The following is a 15,181-nucleotide window of genomic DNA, read 5'->3' on the forward strand; positions in this document are numbered from 1 at the left end:
CGACTTGCTTCCATTCTGAGCTGTGGTCTGAGAGCACGGTCGACATAAGCGTTAACAACACTCCTCTTGTACCTGTCTGGGCAGTCACTGTTGGCATTGAGGCACATTCCTATGTTTGTTTCCTTTGTGTAGACTGCAGTGTGGAAACCTCCGCTCCTTTCCATGACTGTTACATCTAGAAAGGGCAGCTTCCCATCCTTCTCCATCTCGTAAGTGAGACGCAACACAGAATTCTGCTCAAATGCCTCCTTCAGCTCCTGCAGATGTCTGACATCAGGTACCTGTGTAAAAATGTCGTCAACATACCTGCAGTATATGGCCGGTTTAAAGTTCATGTCAACTAGACTTTTTGCTCGATTTTACCCATGTAGAAGTTCGCAAACAGGAAACCTAGGGAAGAACCCATGGCGACCCCATCTACTAGCTTATTCATGTGCCCATCTGGGCTCAAGAAGGGTACCTCTTTAGTACAAGATTGGAGTAGTTTCCTTAGAATGTTTTCTGGTATGTCAAGAGGAGTATAGGCCGGATCATGATACACTCTGTCCGCTATCATCCCGATTGTTTCATCCACAGGTACGTTGGTAAACAGTGACTCTACGTCCAACGAGGCTCATATCCCTGTGGCCCGTGTTCCCCGCAGTAAGTCAACAAATTCCTTTGGAGACTTCAGGCTGAAGGCGCAAGGGAAATAAGGAGTCAGCAAGTCGTTGAGTCGTTTCGCCAGTCTGTACGTGGGTGTGGGTATCTAGCTGATGATTGGCCGAAGTGGGTTTCCAGGCTTATGTGTCTTGACATTTCCATACGCGTATCCAGGTTTATATTCCCCAATAATCTTTGGCAGGTGGAGTCCGGATTTCTTGGCGTTCACAGTTTCGATTAATTTGTTGATCTTTGCTTTCAATTCGGATGTAGTGTCGTTCGTTACCCTGTGGAATTTAGTTTGGTCAGAGAGTATGAGGATCATTTTCGCCAGATATTCGTCTTTTTTAAGAATGACATATACGACGTATACGTACACGAATGACGTTCAGAGGCCTCAGTAGTCAATGTTTCTCGAGGCAGTTCAAAGGTCTCAGTTTGTAATGTTCCTGTAGACATTATTCTGTAACATGTAACAATAGACATGTTTCTGTAAAAAGCCTCAGTTTGTAATGTTTTTGAGTCAGTTCAGAGGCCTCAGTTTATAATGTTTCTTCAGGCAGTTCAGAGGCCCTGGTTTGTAATAATTCTTTAGATAGTTCAGAGTCCTCAGTTGTTAGTGTTTCTCGAGGCAGTTCAAAGGTCTCAGTTTGTAATGTTTCTTGAGGCAGCTCAGAGAACTCGGTTGTTAATGTTTGTTAATGTTTCTTGAGGCAGTTCAGAGGCTCTAGTTGTAATAATTCCTTAGACAGTTCAGAGGCCTCAGTTGTTAATGTTTCTCGAGGCAGTTCAAAGGACTCAGTTTGTAATGTTTCTTGAGGCAGCTCAGGGAACTCGGATGTTAATGTTTCTTGAGGCAGTTCAGAGGCCTCAGTTTTTATTGTTTCTTGAGGCAGTTCGGAGGCCTCAGTTTGTAATGTTTCTTGAGGCAGTTCAGAGGCCTCAGTTGTTAATGTTTTTTGAGGCAGTTCAGAGGTCTCAGTTTGTAATGTTTCTTGAGGCAATTCACAGGCCTCGGTATGAAATGTTTCTTGACGCAGTTCAGAGGTCTCGGTTTGTCATGTTTTTTGAGGAAGTTCAAAGGCCTCAGTTTGTAATGTCTCTTGAGTCAGTTCAGAGGCCTTAGTTTGTAATGTTTCTTGAGGCATTTCAGAGGCCCCGGTTTGTAATGTTTCTTGAGGCAGTTCAGAGGCCTCAGTTGTTAATGTTTCTTGAGGCGGTACAGAGGTTTCAGTTTGTAATGTTTTTTGAGGCAGTTCAGAGGCCTCAGTTGTTAATGTTTCTTGAGGCTGTTCAGAGGCCTCAGTTTGTAATGTTTCTTGAGGCAGTTCACAGGCCTCGGTTTGTAATGCTTCTTGAGGCAGTTCAGAGGTCTCTGTTTATAATGTTAGAACATAAGAACATAAGAACAAAGGTAACTGCAGAAGGCCTATTGGCCCATACGAGGCAGCTCCTATTCTATAACCACCCAATCCCACTCATATACTTGTCCAACCCGTGCTTGAAACAATCGAGGGACCCCACCTCCACAATGTTACGCGGCAATTGGTTCCACAAATCAACAACCCTGTTACTGAACCAGTATTTACCCAAGTCTTTCCTAAATCTAAACTTATCCAATTTATATCCATTGTTTCGTGTTCTGTCCTGTGTTGATACTTTTAATACCCTATTAATATCCCCCCGGTTATGTCCATTCATCCACTTGTAAACCTCTATCATGTCACCCCTAACTCTTCGCCTTTCCAGTGAATGCAACTTAAGCTTTGTTAATCTTTCTTCATATGAAAGATTTCTAATTTGGGGAATTAACTTAGTCATCCTACGCTGGACACGTTCAAGTGAATTTATATCCATTCTATAATATGGCGACCAAAACTGAACTGCATAATCTAAATGGGGCCTAACTAGAGCAAGATATAGCTTGAGAACCACACCAGGTGTCTTGTTACTAACGCTGCGATTAATCCAAGTGTCCGATTTGCCTTATTACGAACATTTATGCATTGATCCTTTTGTTTTAAATTCTTACTAATCATAACTCCCAGATCCCTTTCGCAATCCGACTTCGCAATCACAACACCATCTAGCTCGTATCTTGTAACTCTATCATCATTACCTAACCTCAGAACTTTACATTTATCAGCATTAAACTGCATCTGCCAATCCTTTGACCATTTCAAAACCCTATCTAGATCAACTTGAAGTGATAGTGAGTCCCTCCGAATTAATTTCCCTACCGATTTTCGTATCATCGGCAAATTTGCAAATGTTGCTACTCAAACCTGAATCTAAATCATTTATATATATTATAAACAACAGAGGTCCCAGGACAGAGCCTTGAGGCACTCCACTTACAACATTTTCCCACTCTGACTTGATTCCATTTATACTAACTCTCTGTTTCCTTTGGTATAGCCATGCCCTAAATGTTTCTTGAAACAGTTCAAAAGACTCAGTTTGTAATGTTTTTTGAGTCAGTTCAGAGGCCTCAGTTTTTAATGTTTCTTGAGGCAGTTTCGAGGAACTGGTCTGTAATAATTCTCTAGGCAGTTCAGAGGCCTTAGTTGTTAATTTTTCTCGAGGCAGTTCATAGGTCTCAGTTTGTAATATTTCTTGAGGCAGTTCAGAGAACTCGGTTGTTAATGTTTCTTGAGGCAGTTCAGAGGCCTCAGTTTTTATTGTTTCTTGAGGCAGTTCAGAGGTCTCAGTTTGTTTTGTTTCTTGAGGCAGGTCACAGGCCTCGGTATGAAATGTTTCTTGACGCAGGTCTCGGTTGTCATGTTTTTTGAAGAAGTTCAAAGGCCTCAGTTTGTAATGTCTCTTGAGTCAGTTCAGAGACCTCAGTTTTTAATGTTTCTTGAGACATTTCAAAGGCCCCGGTTTGTAATGTTTCATGAGGCAGTTCAAAGACCTCAGTTGTTGATGTTTCTTGAGGCAGTTCAGAGGTCTCGGTTTGTAATGTTTCTTGAGGAAGTTCAAAAGCCTCAGTTTGTTATGTTTTTTGAGTCAGTTCAGAGGCCCTCAGTTTTTAATGTTTCTTGAGGCAGTTCAGAGGCCCTAGTTTGTAATAATTCTTTAGACAGTTCAGAGTCCTCAGTTGTTAATGTTTCTCGAGGCAGTTCAAAGGTCTCAGTTTGTAATGTTTCTTGAGGCAGCTCAGAGAACTCGGTTGTTAATGTTTCTTGAGGCAGTTCAGAGGCCTCAGTTTTTATGTTTCTTGAGGCAGTTCGGAGGCCTCAGTTTGTAATGTTTCTTTAGGCAGTTCAGAGGCCTCAGTTGTTAATGTTTTTTGAGGCAGTTCAGAGGTCTCAGTTTGTTTTGTTTCTTGAGGCAATTCACAGGCCTGTGAATTTGAGTTCACAGGGCCTCAGGGCATACTCAAGAAACGCCAGAAAACATCTGGCGTTTCTTGAGTATGAATTGCTTCTTGACGCAGTTCAGAGGTCTCGGTTCGTCATGTTTATTGAGGAAGTTCAAAGGCCTCAGTTGTAATGTCTCTTGAGTCAGTTCAAAGGCCTCAGTTTTTTTTTTATTATTTTTTTTTTTACATGCAAGCATGCGTATAATGTACAATAAAAACAGAACAAATATAACATAGAACAAAGTACAAAGCACACACATGTACAATGACAAAGGAACAAATCAAGAGAAGACCAGCCAGAAGGGCTGACTACAAAACAAAAATGCATATACAAACATAACACAAATATAAACACAGCGTAAGACAAACATAAGGGAAAACCCCAGGACAAAATGCACACAAAACAAATCTGCTAACACCTCAAACACATACAGAGAGGCGAGAAACATACAAGAATAAGGACAATAACAATAAAGAAAACAGATCCGCCATAACAAGCGGAAGGCAAAACATAACAAAGAGCACACGCCAACAGCCTGAAGGGCACACTATATGACAAACAAGCGCACACGACATCCACAACCGAACACACAAACGCATAGGAACCGCACACCCCCCAACTAGCCATACAAGAAAACCCACAATACAAACCGGAGCACGCAGGAACCGGGAAACAATATCCACCCCACCCACTCACATACACACCCCACAGCCAGGCAACACAAAATACATAGAAATCACTTGCGAGGAACCTCGTGAGAAATGTACTTCTCCGGGAAAAGATCACGAGGATATTTCGCCTTGTAAGCTTCCCAGACTAAATCTTCAAGGTCGGTAGGGTTTTTGATCCCCCGCTCTCGAGCGGGTATCATAAACTCGGGAACATCTATATCTGGCGGCATCGGCCAACGCCTAAGGTCACTGACGCAAGTCGCATAACGAGGCTGGGGAGCGCCAACCACGCCCTTCGAGGAAGCAGATGACACCGGAGAAGCGGACGAGGGTCGCCGAGCCTGCCACGCCTTCGCCATCGGAGCAGGTGCCGGACGCTGAGGACGATAGCACTTCCACGGATACCGCAGGAGACACAAAAGGGACTGCAGGAAACGGAAGAGGCGGCAAGACCGCTGCCGAGGAAACGGGTAACGAGGAAGGGCCACAGAACATTCAGAGCGAGCATCCTTTCTCAACATCACCACCAGGCCACCCCGCTCACCACCAACTACAGCAGGGGGACCCACCGCCCACGAAGAACCGGAGCCATCCGACGCGGGCAACGCACCTGAAGCAGGATCCTCGGACACCGGACCAGAAGTTGAGGCCGAAACGCCGGCATCCTCAGGCAAGTGTACCTCCGCCACCACCGTAGTGTGCACCACATCCGGAGCCACTCCACCGTCAACGGAAGGACGACACTCGTCGAATTCGCCAACTTCAGCCCACGCAGAAGAACGCCGGGAACGCTTAGGCTCGGGCCTGACATCATCAGACCCGGAGGCAGACTCAGCGACCCGCGCAGCACCAACCGAGCGAACCGACGCACGCCGCAGGACGACAGCCTCCTCAACCACACGGGGCACCAGGCCAGGCACAGGAGGGAATGCCGGATCCACCTCAGCTCCCAGCACAGCCGGAACAGACGGCGAGGGCGCAGGGACCGGGACAGACACAGCAGAGGAAGAACTGGAAGGCAAGGGGTCCGAGCAAACGGCAGGCGGAAGAGGCTCAGGACACCAGCCGGAGCACTAGGCGAGGACCCAACCTCCGGAGGAGATGCGGCAACAACACGGGGTGCAACAGGCGGAGCAACAGCTGCTACAGAGGGCACCTCCTCAGCCGAAGAGACGTCCATACCCACCGAATCATCCCCCACAGGAAGGGGCGGAAAATCCTCCTCACTGAAGAGATTCACTGGTGCAACAGCAGGCGCAGAACAGTCAGCAGCCTGATGGCCCAAAAGACCACAACGATAACACGTCCGCGGCTGACGGGCGTAAAACACCCGAACGTTGTACCCCATAAGGCGCACAGAGGACGGAATATCCGCCCGGAGTCTCATGCCCAGGGTGCGAATGTTAGACCTCACACCCTTAAGAGGACTAGAAGACACCACGTTCACTCTCACACTAACAACTGCGCCAAACCGGCCGAAATACCGCCGTAGCAGAGCCTCTGGAAACTCCAAGGGAGCCCCATGCACACTGATGTAAGTAAGTGCACCACTTCTATCCGAGAGGGTGACAGTGCCCGCACCATCCGGCAGGGGCAGTGTCCGCCCCGTATCGCCGAAGAAAAACGCGATACGCCACCTCCTCTGCAAACTACACAATTGCCCTACGGGCCGTTACCAACTCGACCCCATAAATCGCAAACACAGGGACAGAGAGTATTTCACAAGCCAGTGCAATCTTCGGGTAACCAGCCCGCACAGAGAACTCTAGTCCCACAGATTGAGCCCGGACGACAGGGGTTAGAGGAACCCCCATCGTAACGCCACGTCAGCACAGGCGAGTAGAGACACATCCGCCCCCAACCAGCCGAAACAGGCAAACAACACCAACCGCTGGAGCGCCGATTCAACACGTCTGCCCCGTACCGAAGCTAGGGCCAGACTCAAGGCCTCAGTTTGTAATGTTTCTTGAGGCATTTCAGAGGCCCCGGTTTGTAATGTTTCTTGAGGCAGTTCAGAGGCCTCAGTTGTTAATGTTTCCTGAGGCAGTTAAGAGGTTTCAGTTTGTAATGTTTCTTGAGGCAGTTCAGATGCCTCAGTTGTTAATGTTTCTTGAGGCAGTTCAGAGGCCTCATTTTGCAATGTTTCTTGATGCAGTTCAGAGGCCTCGGTTTGTATGTTTCTTGAGGCAGTTAAGAGGTCTCGGAATGTCATGTTTTTGAGGCAGCTCAAAGGCCTCAGATTGTAATGTTTCTGAGCCAGTTCTGAAGCCTCAGTTATTAATATTTCTTGAGGCATTTCAGAGGCCCTGGTTTGTAATGTTTCTTGAGGCAGTTCAAAGGCCTCAGTTGTTAATGTGTCTTGAGGCAGTTAAGAGGTCTCAGAGGCCTCTGTTTCTGGAGGTCTCAGTTTGTAATGTTTTTTGGGCAGTTCAGTGGCCTCAGTTGTTAATGTTTCTTGAGGCTGTTCAGAGGCCTCAGTTCGTAATGTTTCTTGAGGCAGTTCACAGGCCTCAGTTTGTAATGTTTCTTGAGGCAGTTCAGAGGTTTCTGTTTCTAATGTTTTTTGAAGCAGTTCAAAAGCCTCAGTTTGTAATGTTTTTATGAGTCAGATCTGAGGCCTCAGTTTGTAATGTTTTTTTGAGTCAGATCTGAGGCCTCATTTATAAATGTTTATTGAGGCAGTTCAGAGGTTTCAGTTAGTAATGTTTCTTGAAGCAGGTCAGAGGCCTCAGTTGTTAATGTTTCTTGAGGCAGCTAAGAGGCCTCATTTTGCAATGTTTCTTGATGCAGTTCAGAGGTCTCGGTTTGTAATGTTTCTTGAGGCAGTTAAGAGGTCTCGGTTTGTCATGTTTTTGAGGAAGTTCAAAGGCCTCATTTTGTAATGTCTCGTGAGTCAGTTCAGAGGCCTCAGTTTTCAATATTTCTTGAGGGATTTCAGAGGCCTCAGTTTGTAATGTTTCTTGAGGCAGTTCAGAGGTCTCGGTTTGTAATGTTTCTTGAGGTAGTTCAAAAGCCTCAGTTTGTAATGTTTTTTGAGTTAGTTCAGAGGCCACAGTTTTTAATGTTTCTTGAGGCAGTTCAAAGGTCTCAGTTTGTAATGTTTCTTGAGGCAGTTCAGAGGTCTCTGTTTGTAATGTTTCTTGAAGCAGTTCAAAAGCCTAAGTTTGTAATGTTTTTTGATTCAGTTCAGAGGCCTCAGTTTTTAATGTTTCTTGAGGCAGTTATGAGGCCCTGGTTTGTAATAATTTGTTAGACAGTTCAGAGTCCTCAGTTGTTAATGTTTCTCGAGGCAGTTCAAAGGTCTCAGTTTGTAATGTTTCTTGAGGCAGCCCAGAGGCCTCAGTTGTTAATGTTTCTTGAGGCAGTTCAGAGGTCTCAGTTTTTAATGTTTCTTAAGGCAGTTCAAAGGCCTCGGTATGTAATGTTTCTTGAGGCAGTTCAGAGATCTCTGTTTTTAATGTTTTTTGATTCAGCTCAGAGGCCTCAGTTAATAATGTTTCTTGAGGCAGTTATGAGGCCCTGGTTTGTAATAATTCGTTAGACAGTTCAGAGTCCTCAGTTGTTAATGTTTCTCGAGGCAGTTCAAAGGTCTCAGTTTGTAATGTTTCTTGAGGCAGCTCAGAGGCCTCAGTTGTTAATGTTTCTTGAGGCAGTTCAGAGGTCTCAGTTTTTAATGTTTCTTAAGGCAGTTCACAGGCCTCGGTATGTAATGTTTCTTGAGGCAGTTCAGAGATGTCTGATTTTAATGTTTTTTGATTCAGCTCAGAGGCCTCAGTTGTTAATGTTTCTTGAGGCAGTTATGAGGCCCTGGTTTGTAATAATTCGTTAGACAGTTCAGAGTCCTCAGTTGTTAATGTTTCTCGAGGCAGTTCAAAGGTCTCAGTTAGTAATGTTTCTTGAGGCAGCTCAGAGAACTCGGTTGTAAATATTTCTTGAGGCAGTTCAGAGGCTTCAGTTTTTATTGTTTCTTGAGGCAGTTCGGAGGCCTCAGTTTGTAATGTTTCTTGAGGCAGTTCAGAGGCCTCAGTTGTTAATGTTTCTTGAGGCAGTTCAGAGGTCTCAGTTTTTAATGTTTCTTAAGGCAGTTCACAGGCCTCGGTATGTAATGTTTCTTGAGGCAGTTCAGAGATCTCTGTTTTTAATGTTTCTTGAGGCAGTTCAGAGGCCGTGGTTTGTAATCTTTCTTGAAGCAGTTCAGAGGCCGTGGTTTGTAATGTTTCTTGAAGCAGTTTAGAGGTCTCTGTAGTGTTTCTTGAAGCAGTTCAAAAGCCACAGTTTGTAATGTTTTTTTGAGTAAGATCAGAGGCCTCTGTTTGAAATGTTTCTTGAGGCCTTTCAGATGCCTCAGTTTGCAATGTTTCTTGAGGCAATTCAGAGGCCTCGGTTTGTAACGTTTCTTGAGGCAGTTAAGAGGTCTCTGATTGTCATGTTTTTGAGGCGCTCAAAGACTCAGATTGTAATGTTTCTGAGTCATTTCTGAAGCCTCAGTTTTTAATGTTTCTTGAGGCATTTCAGAGACCCTGGTTTGTAATGTTTCTTGAGGCAGTTCAGAGGCCTCAGTTGTTAATGTGTCTTGAGGCAGTTAAGAGGTCACAGAGGCCTCTGTTTCTGGAGGTCTCAGTTTGTAATGTTTTTTGAGGCAATTCAGAGGCCTCAGTTGTTAATGTTTCTTGAGGCTGTTCAGAGGCCTCAGTTTGTAATGTTTCTTGAGGCAGTTCAGAGGCCTCGGTTTGTAATGTTCCTTGAGGCAGTTCAGAGGCCCTGGTTTGTAATAATTCTCTAGGCAGTTCATAGGCCTCAGTTGTTAATGTTTCACGAGGCAGTTCAAAGGTCTCAGTTTGTAATGTTTCTTGAGGCAGTTCAGAGGCCTCAGTTTTTATTGTTTCTTGAGGCAGTTCGGAGGCCTCAGTTTGTAATGTTTCTTCAGGCAGTTCAGAGGCCTCAGATGTTAATGTTTCTTCATTCAGTTCAGAGGTCTCAGTTTTTTATGATTCTTGAGGCAGTTCACAGGCCTCGGTTTGTCATGTTTTTTGAGGAAGTTCAAAGGCTCAGTTTGTAATGTCTCTTGAGTCAGTTCAGAGGATTCGGTTTGTAGTGTTTCTTGAGGCAGTTCAGAGGCCTCAGTTTTAAGGTTTCTGGAGGACGTTAAGAGGCCTCAGTTTGTAATGTTTCTTGAGTCAGTTCAGTTTCCTCAGTTTTTAATATTTTTGAGACATTTCAGAGGCCTCATTTTTCAATGTTTCTTGAGGCAGTTCAGAGGCCCTGGTTTGTAATGTTTTATTTATTGAATTATTTATTTATGTATATACAAGAAGGTACATTGGGATTTTGAGGATACACAAAATGGTAATTACAATCTTGTAAAGCCACTAGTACGCGTAGCATTTCGAGCAGGTCCTTAATCTTAGAAAATTTAAGTAGTAAATACTTTCAAAATTTTTTAAAAATTATAACAGTTACAAGGCAAGAAAAAAATGAGTGAAAATTGTAGGTATTTTAAAGCACATAGGTAGCTCAGATTGATTGCAATGACAGCTTGAATGGTAGTTGACAAAAATTGGTAGGCACAATACAGCATATGGCTAGCACATAAAAGAAGACAGCAATGAACACAATGAAAAAGTTGTTTGGGTTAAGTACATGAAAATTGGGAGATTGGGTAACACTAGTTACAGAGCAAATTTAAAGCTCAGTGTAGGAAACTAAGAAGATGAAATTAGGTACTTTTTGGTTTTGCTTTTAAATAAGGCAAAAGTTTGACAGCTTTTCAATTCACTAGAGAGTGAGTTCCAGAGACTAGGTCCCTTAATTTGCATAAAGTGTTTACACAGATTAAGTTTGACCCTGGGGATATCAAAAAGATATTTATTTCTGGCGTGGTGATAATGGGTCCTATTACATCTGTCCAGGGAGAGTTTCAGAGCATGGTTTGCATTAATAACGGGTTTTGTAAATGTAGTTGACACAAGAGAATGTGTGGAGGGAGTTAATATTTAGCAAGTTTAGGAATTTAAACAATGGAGCTGAGTGTTGTCTGAAAGCAGAGTTAGTTATTGTTCTGATATCAGATTTTTGCTGGGTGATGATGGGCCTAAGGTGGTTTGCAGTGGTAGACCCCCATGCACAGACACCATAATTAAGATAGGGGTAGATTAGTGCATAATATAGTGAGAGAGAGCAGAGTTAGGAACATTATATCTTTTTTTAGAAAGTATACCAACTGTCTTAGAGACTTTCTTAGTTATGTGTTGAATGTGGGTGCTGATGTTGGGTCTCTTATCTAGGAATAGACCAAGAAACTTGCCATCATTTTTTTTACTGGTGTTAATGTTGTCTATCTGTAGCTGTTTCTTGAGGCAGTTCAGATGCCTCAGTTGGTAATGTTTCTTGAGGCAGTTCAGAGGTCTCAGTTTGTAATGTTTCTTGAGGCAGTTCAGATGCCTCAGTTGTTAAAGTTTCTTGAGGCAGTTCAGAGGCCTCAGATTGTAATGTTTCTTGAGGCAGTTCCGAGGCCTCAGTCTGCAACGTTTCTTGAGGCAGTTCAGAAGCCTCGGTTTGTAATGTTCCTTGAGGCAGTTCAGAGGCTTCAGTGTTTTCTTGAGGCAGTTCAGAAACCTCAATATGTAATGATTCTTGAGGGTGTTCAGAGGCCTCAGTTTGTAAGTTTTGATGAGGCAGTTCCGAGGCCTCAGTTTGTAATGATACTTGAAGCAGTTCAGAGGCCTCGGTATGTAATGTTTCTTAAGGCAGTTCAGAGTCCTCAGTTTCTAATGTTTCTTGAGGCAGTTCAGAGTCCAATGTTTGTAATGTTTTTTGAGGTAGTTCAGGGGCCAAAGTTTGTAATGTTTCTTGAGGCAGTTCAGAGGTCTCAGTTTGTAATGTTTCTTGTGGCAGTTCAGAGATCTCAGTTTGTAATGTTTCCTGAGGTAGTTCAAAAGCCTCAGTTTGTAATGTTTCCTGAGGCAGTTCAAAGGCCTCTGTTTGTAATGTTTCTTGAAGCATTTCAGAGGTCTCAGTTTGCAATGTTTCTTGAGGCACTTCAGAGGCCTAAGTTTTTATTGTTTCTTGAGGCAGTTTGGAAACCTCAGTGTAATGTTTCTTGAGGCAAGTCAGAGGCCTCGGTTTGTAATGTTTCTTGAGGTAGTTAAGAGGCCTCAGTTTGCAATGTTTCTTGAGGCACTTCAGAGGCCTCAGGTTTTAATGTTTCTTGAGGCAGTTCAGAAACCTCAGTGTGTAATATTTTTCGAGGCAAGTCAGAGGTCTCGGTTTGTAATGTTTCTTGAGGCAGTTCAGAGGTCTCAGTTTGTCATGTTTCTTGAGGCAGTTCAGAGGTCTCAGTTTGTAATGTTTCTTGAGGCAATTCAGAGGCCTCGGCTCTTAATGTTTCAAGAGGCAGTTCAGGGGCCTCAGTTTTTATTTTTTCTTGGGGCAGTTCAGAGGTCTCACTTTGTCATGTTTCTTGAGGCAGTTCAGAGGCCTCGGTTTGTGTTGTTTCTTGAGGCAGTTGAGAGGCCTCATTTTGTAATGTTTTATGAGGCAGTTTAGAGGTCTCGATTTGTAATGTTTCTCGAGGTAGTTCAAAGGCCTCGGTTTGTAATGTTTTTTGAGGCAGTTCAGAGGCCTCATTTTGTAAAGTTTCTGTAGTCAGTTCTGAATCCTTTGTTTGTTGAGGCAGTTCAGAGGCCTTATTTTGCAATGTTTCTTGAGGCAGTTAAGAGTCCTCAGTTTGTAACGTGTCTTGAGGCAGTTCAGAGTCCTCAGTTTGTAATGTTTCTGGAGGAAGTTCTGAATCCTTTGTTTGTTGAGGCAGTTCAGAGGCCTCAGTTTGTAATGTTTCTGGAGGAAGTTCTGAATCCTTTGTTTGTTGAGGCAGTTCAGAGTCCTCAGTTTGTAATGTTTCTGGAGGAAGTTCTGAATCCTTTGTTTGTAATTTTTGTTGAGGCATTTTAGAGGCCTCAGTTTGTAAAGTTTCTTGAGGCAGTTCAGAGGCCTCGGTTTGTAATGTTTCTTGGCGCATTTCTTTGACCTCAGTTTTTATTGTTTCTTGAGGCAGTTCAGAAACCTCAGTTTGTAATGCTTCTTATGGCAGTTCAGAGTCTCAATTTGTAATGTTTCTTAAGGTAATTCAGATTTCTCAGTTTGTAATGATCCTGGAGGACGTTCTGAATCCTTTGTTTTTAATGTTTGTTGAGGCAGTTCAGAGGTCTCAGTTTGTAATGTTTCTGGAGGAAGTTCTGAATCCTTTGTTTGTAATTTTTGTTGAGGCATTTTAGAGGCCTCAGTTTGTAAAGTTTCTTGAGGCAGTTCAGAGGCCTTAGTTTTTAATGTTTCTTGAGGCAGTTCGGAGGTTCTGGGTTGTAATTTTTCTTCTGGCAGTTCAGAGACCTCAGTTGTTAATGTTTCTTGAGGGAGTTCAGAGGTCTCCGTTTGTAATGTTTCATGAGACACTTCAGAGGCCTCGGTTGTTAATGTTTCTTGAGGCAGTTCAGCGGTCTCAATTTGTAATGTTTCTTGTGGCAGTTCAGAGGCCTCAGTTTTCATTGTTTCTTGATCAGATTAGAGGCCTCAGTTTTCATTGTTTCTTGATCAGATTAGAGGCCTCAGTTTGTAATGTTTCTTGAGGCAGTTCAGAGGTCTCGGTTTGTAATGTTTCTTGTGGCAGTTCAGAGGCCTCAGTTTTCATTGTTTCTTGATCAGATTAGAGGCCTCAGTTTGTAATGTTTCTTGAGGCAGTTCAGAGGTCTCGGTTTGTAATGTTTCTTGAGGTAGTTCAGTGGCCTCGGTATGTAAAGTTTCCTGAGATCGTTCAAAGACCTCAGTTTGTAATGTTTCTGGAGGCAGTTCTGAATCCTTTGTTTGTACTTTTTGCTGAGGCAGTTCTGAGGCCTTGGTTTGTAATGTTTCTTGAGACATTTCAGAGCCTTCAGTTTGTAATCTTGATATCTTGAGGTTATCTTGAGATGATTTCGGGGCTTTTAGTGTCCCCGCGGCCCGGTCCTCGACGAGGCCTCCACCCCCAGGAAGCAGCCCGTGACAGCTGACTAACACCCAGGTACCTATTTTACTGCTAGGTAACAGGGGCATAGGGTGAAAGAAACTCTGCCCATTGTTTCTCGCCGGCGACCGGGATCGAACCCGGGACCACAGGATCACATGTCGAGCGTGCTGTCCGCTCGGCCGACCGGCTCCCCGGTCGTTTCTTACGGCAGTTCAAAGGAATCAGTTTGTAATGTTTCTTGAGTAAGTTCAGGGACTTCAATTTTTAATGTTTCTTGAGGCAGTTCAGAGGCCTCGGTTTGTGTTGTTTCTTGAGGCAGCTGAGAGGCCTCATTTTGTAATGTTTTATGAGGCAGTTTAGAGGTCTCGATTTGTAATGTTTCTTGAGGTAGTTCAAAGGCCTCGGATTGTAATGTTTTTTGAGGCAGTTCAGAGGCCTCATTTTGTAAGGTTTCTGGAGTCAGTTCTGAATCCTTTGTTTGTTGAGGCAATTCAGAGGCCTTATTTTGTAATGTTTCTTGAGGCAGTTAAGAGTCCTCAGTTTGTAACGTGTCTTGAGGCAGTTCAGAGTCCTCAGTTTGTAATGTTTCTGGAGGAAGTTCTGAATCCTTTGTTTGTTGAGGCAGTTCAGAGGCCTCAGTTTGTAATGTTTCTGGAAGAAGTTCTTAATCCTTTGTTTGTTGAGGCAGTTCAGAGTCCTCAGTTTGTAATGTTTCTGGAGGAAGTTCTGAATCCTTTGTTTGTAATTTTTGTTGAGGCAGTTCAGAGGCCTCAGTTTGTAAAGTTTCTTGAGGCAGTTCAGAGGCCTCGGTTTGTAATGTTTCTTGGCGCATTTCTTTGACCTCAGTTTTTATTGTTTCTTGAGGCAGTTCAGAAACCTCAGTTTGTAATGCTTCTTAAGGCAGTTCAGAGTCTCAATTTGTAATATTTCTTAAGGTAATTCAGATTTCTCAGTTTGTAATGATCCTGGAGGACGTTCTGAATCCTTTGTTTGTAATGTTTGTTGAGGCAGTTCAGAGATCTCAGTTTGTAAAGTTTCTTGAGGCAGTTCAGAGGCCTTAGTTTTTAATGTTTCTTGAGGCAGTTCGGAGGTTCTGGGTTGTAATGTTTCTTCTGGCAGTTCAGAGACCTCAGTTGTTAATGGTTCTTGAGGGAGTTTAGAGGTCTCCGTTTGTAATGTTTCATGAGACACTTCAGAGGCCTCGGTTGTTAATGTTTCTTGAGGCAGTTCAGCGGTCTCAATTTGTAATGTTTCTTGTGGCAGTTCAGAGGCCTCAGTTTTCATTGTTTCTTGATCAGATTAGAGGCCTCAGTTTGTAATGTTTCTTGAGGCAGTTCAGAGGTCTCGGTTTGTAATGTTTCTTGAAGTAGTTCAGTGGCCTCGGTATGTAAAGTTTCCTGAGATCGTTCAAAGACCTCAGTTTGTAATGTTTCTGGAGGCAGTTCTGAATCCTTTGTTTGTACTTTTGTTGAGGCAGTTCTGAGGCCTTGGTTTGTAATGTTTCT

General features: G+C 43.6%; 4 protein-coding genes across 4 annotated transcripts; all 4 read right to left on the reverse strand.

Annotated features, from left to right (window-relative positions):
* Positions 1-1,700: 1,700 nt before the first annotated feature.
* LOC138361626 (110 kDa antigen-like) lies at positions 1,701-3,064 on the reverse strand. The gene is made up of 2 exons (XM_069320851.1): positions 3,040-3,064; positions 1,701-2,017 (listed from the first exon to the last, which is right to left on the reverse strand). The coding sequence occupies exons 1-2, from the start codon at positions 3,062-3,064 to the stop codon at positions 1,701-1,703; spliced, it is 342 nt and encodes a 113-aa protein (XP_069176952.1).
* A 7,938-nt stretch (positions 3,065-11,002) lies between these two features.
* Positions 11,003-12,196, reverse strand: LOC138361627 (110 kDa antigen-like). The gene is made up of 2 exons (XM_069320852.1): positions 12,125-12,196; positions 11,003-11,401 (listed from the first exon to the last, which is right to left on the reverse strand). Exons 1-2 carry the CDS (start codon positions 12,194-12,196, stop codon positions 11,003-11,005), a joined length of 471 nt encoding a protein of 156 aa, XP_069176953.1.
* A 597-nt stretch (positions 12,197-12,793) lies between these two features.
* LOC138361628 (110 kDa antigen-like) lies at positions 12,794-13,219 on the reverse strand. Its single transcript, XM_069320853.1, has one exon. It carries the CDS (start codon positions 13,217-13,219, stop codon positions 12,794-12,796), a length of 426 nt encoding a protein of 141 aa, XP_069176954.1.
* Positions 13,220-14,606: 1,387 nt separating this feature from the next.
* LOC138361629 (110 kDa antigen-like) lies at positions 14,607-14,960 on the reverse strand. Its single transcript, XM_069320855.1, has one exon. It carries the CDS (start codon positions 14,958-14,960, stop codon positions 14,607-14,609), a length of 354 nt encoding a protein of 117 aa, XP_069176956.1.
* Between the last annotated feature and the right edge of the window lie 221 nt (positions 14,961-15,181).

This window comes from Procambarus clarkii, unplaced genomic scaffold, assembly GCF_040958095.1.
Source record: "Procambarus clarkii isolate CNS0578487 unplaced genomic scaffold, FALCON_Pclarkii_2.0 HiC_scaffold_521, whole genome shotgun sequence".
Lineage (NCBI taxonomy): Eukaryota > Metazoa > Arthropoda > Malacostraca > Decapoda > Cambaridae > Procambarus > Procambarus clarkii.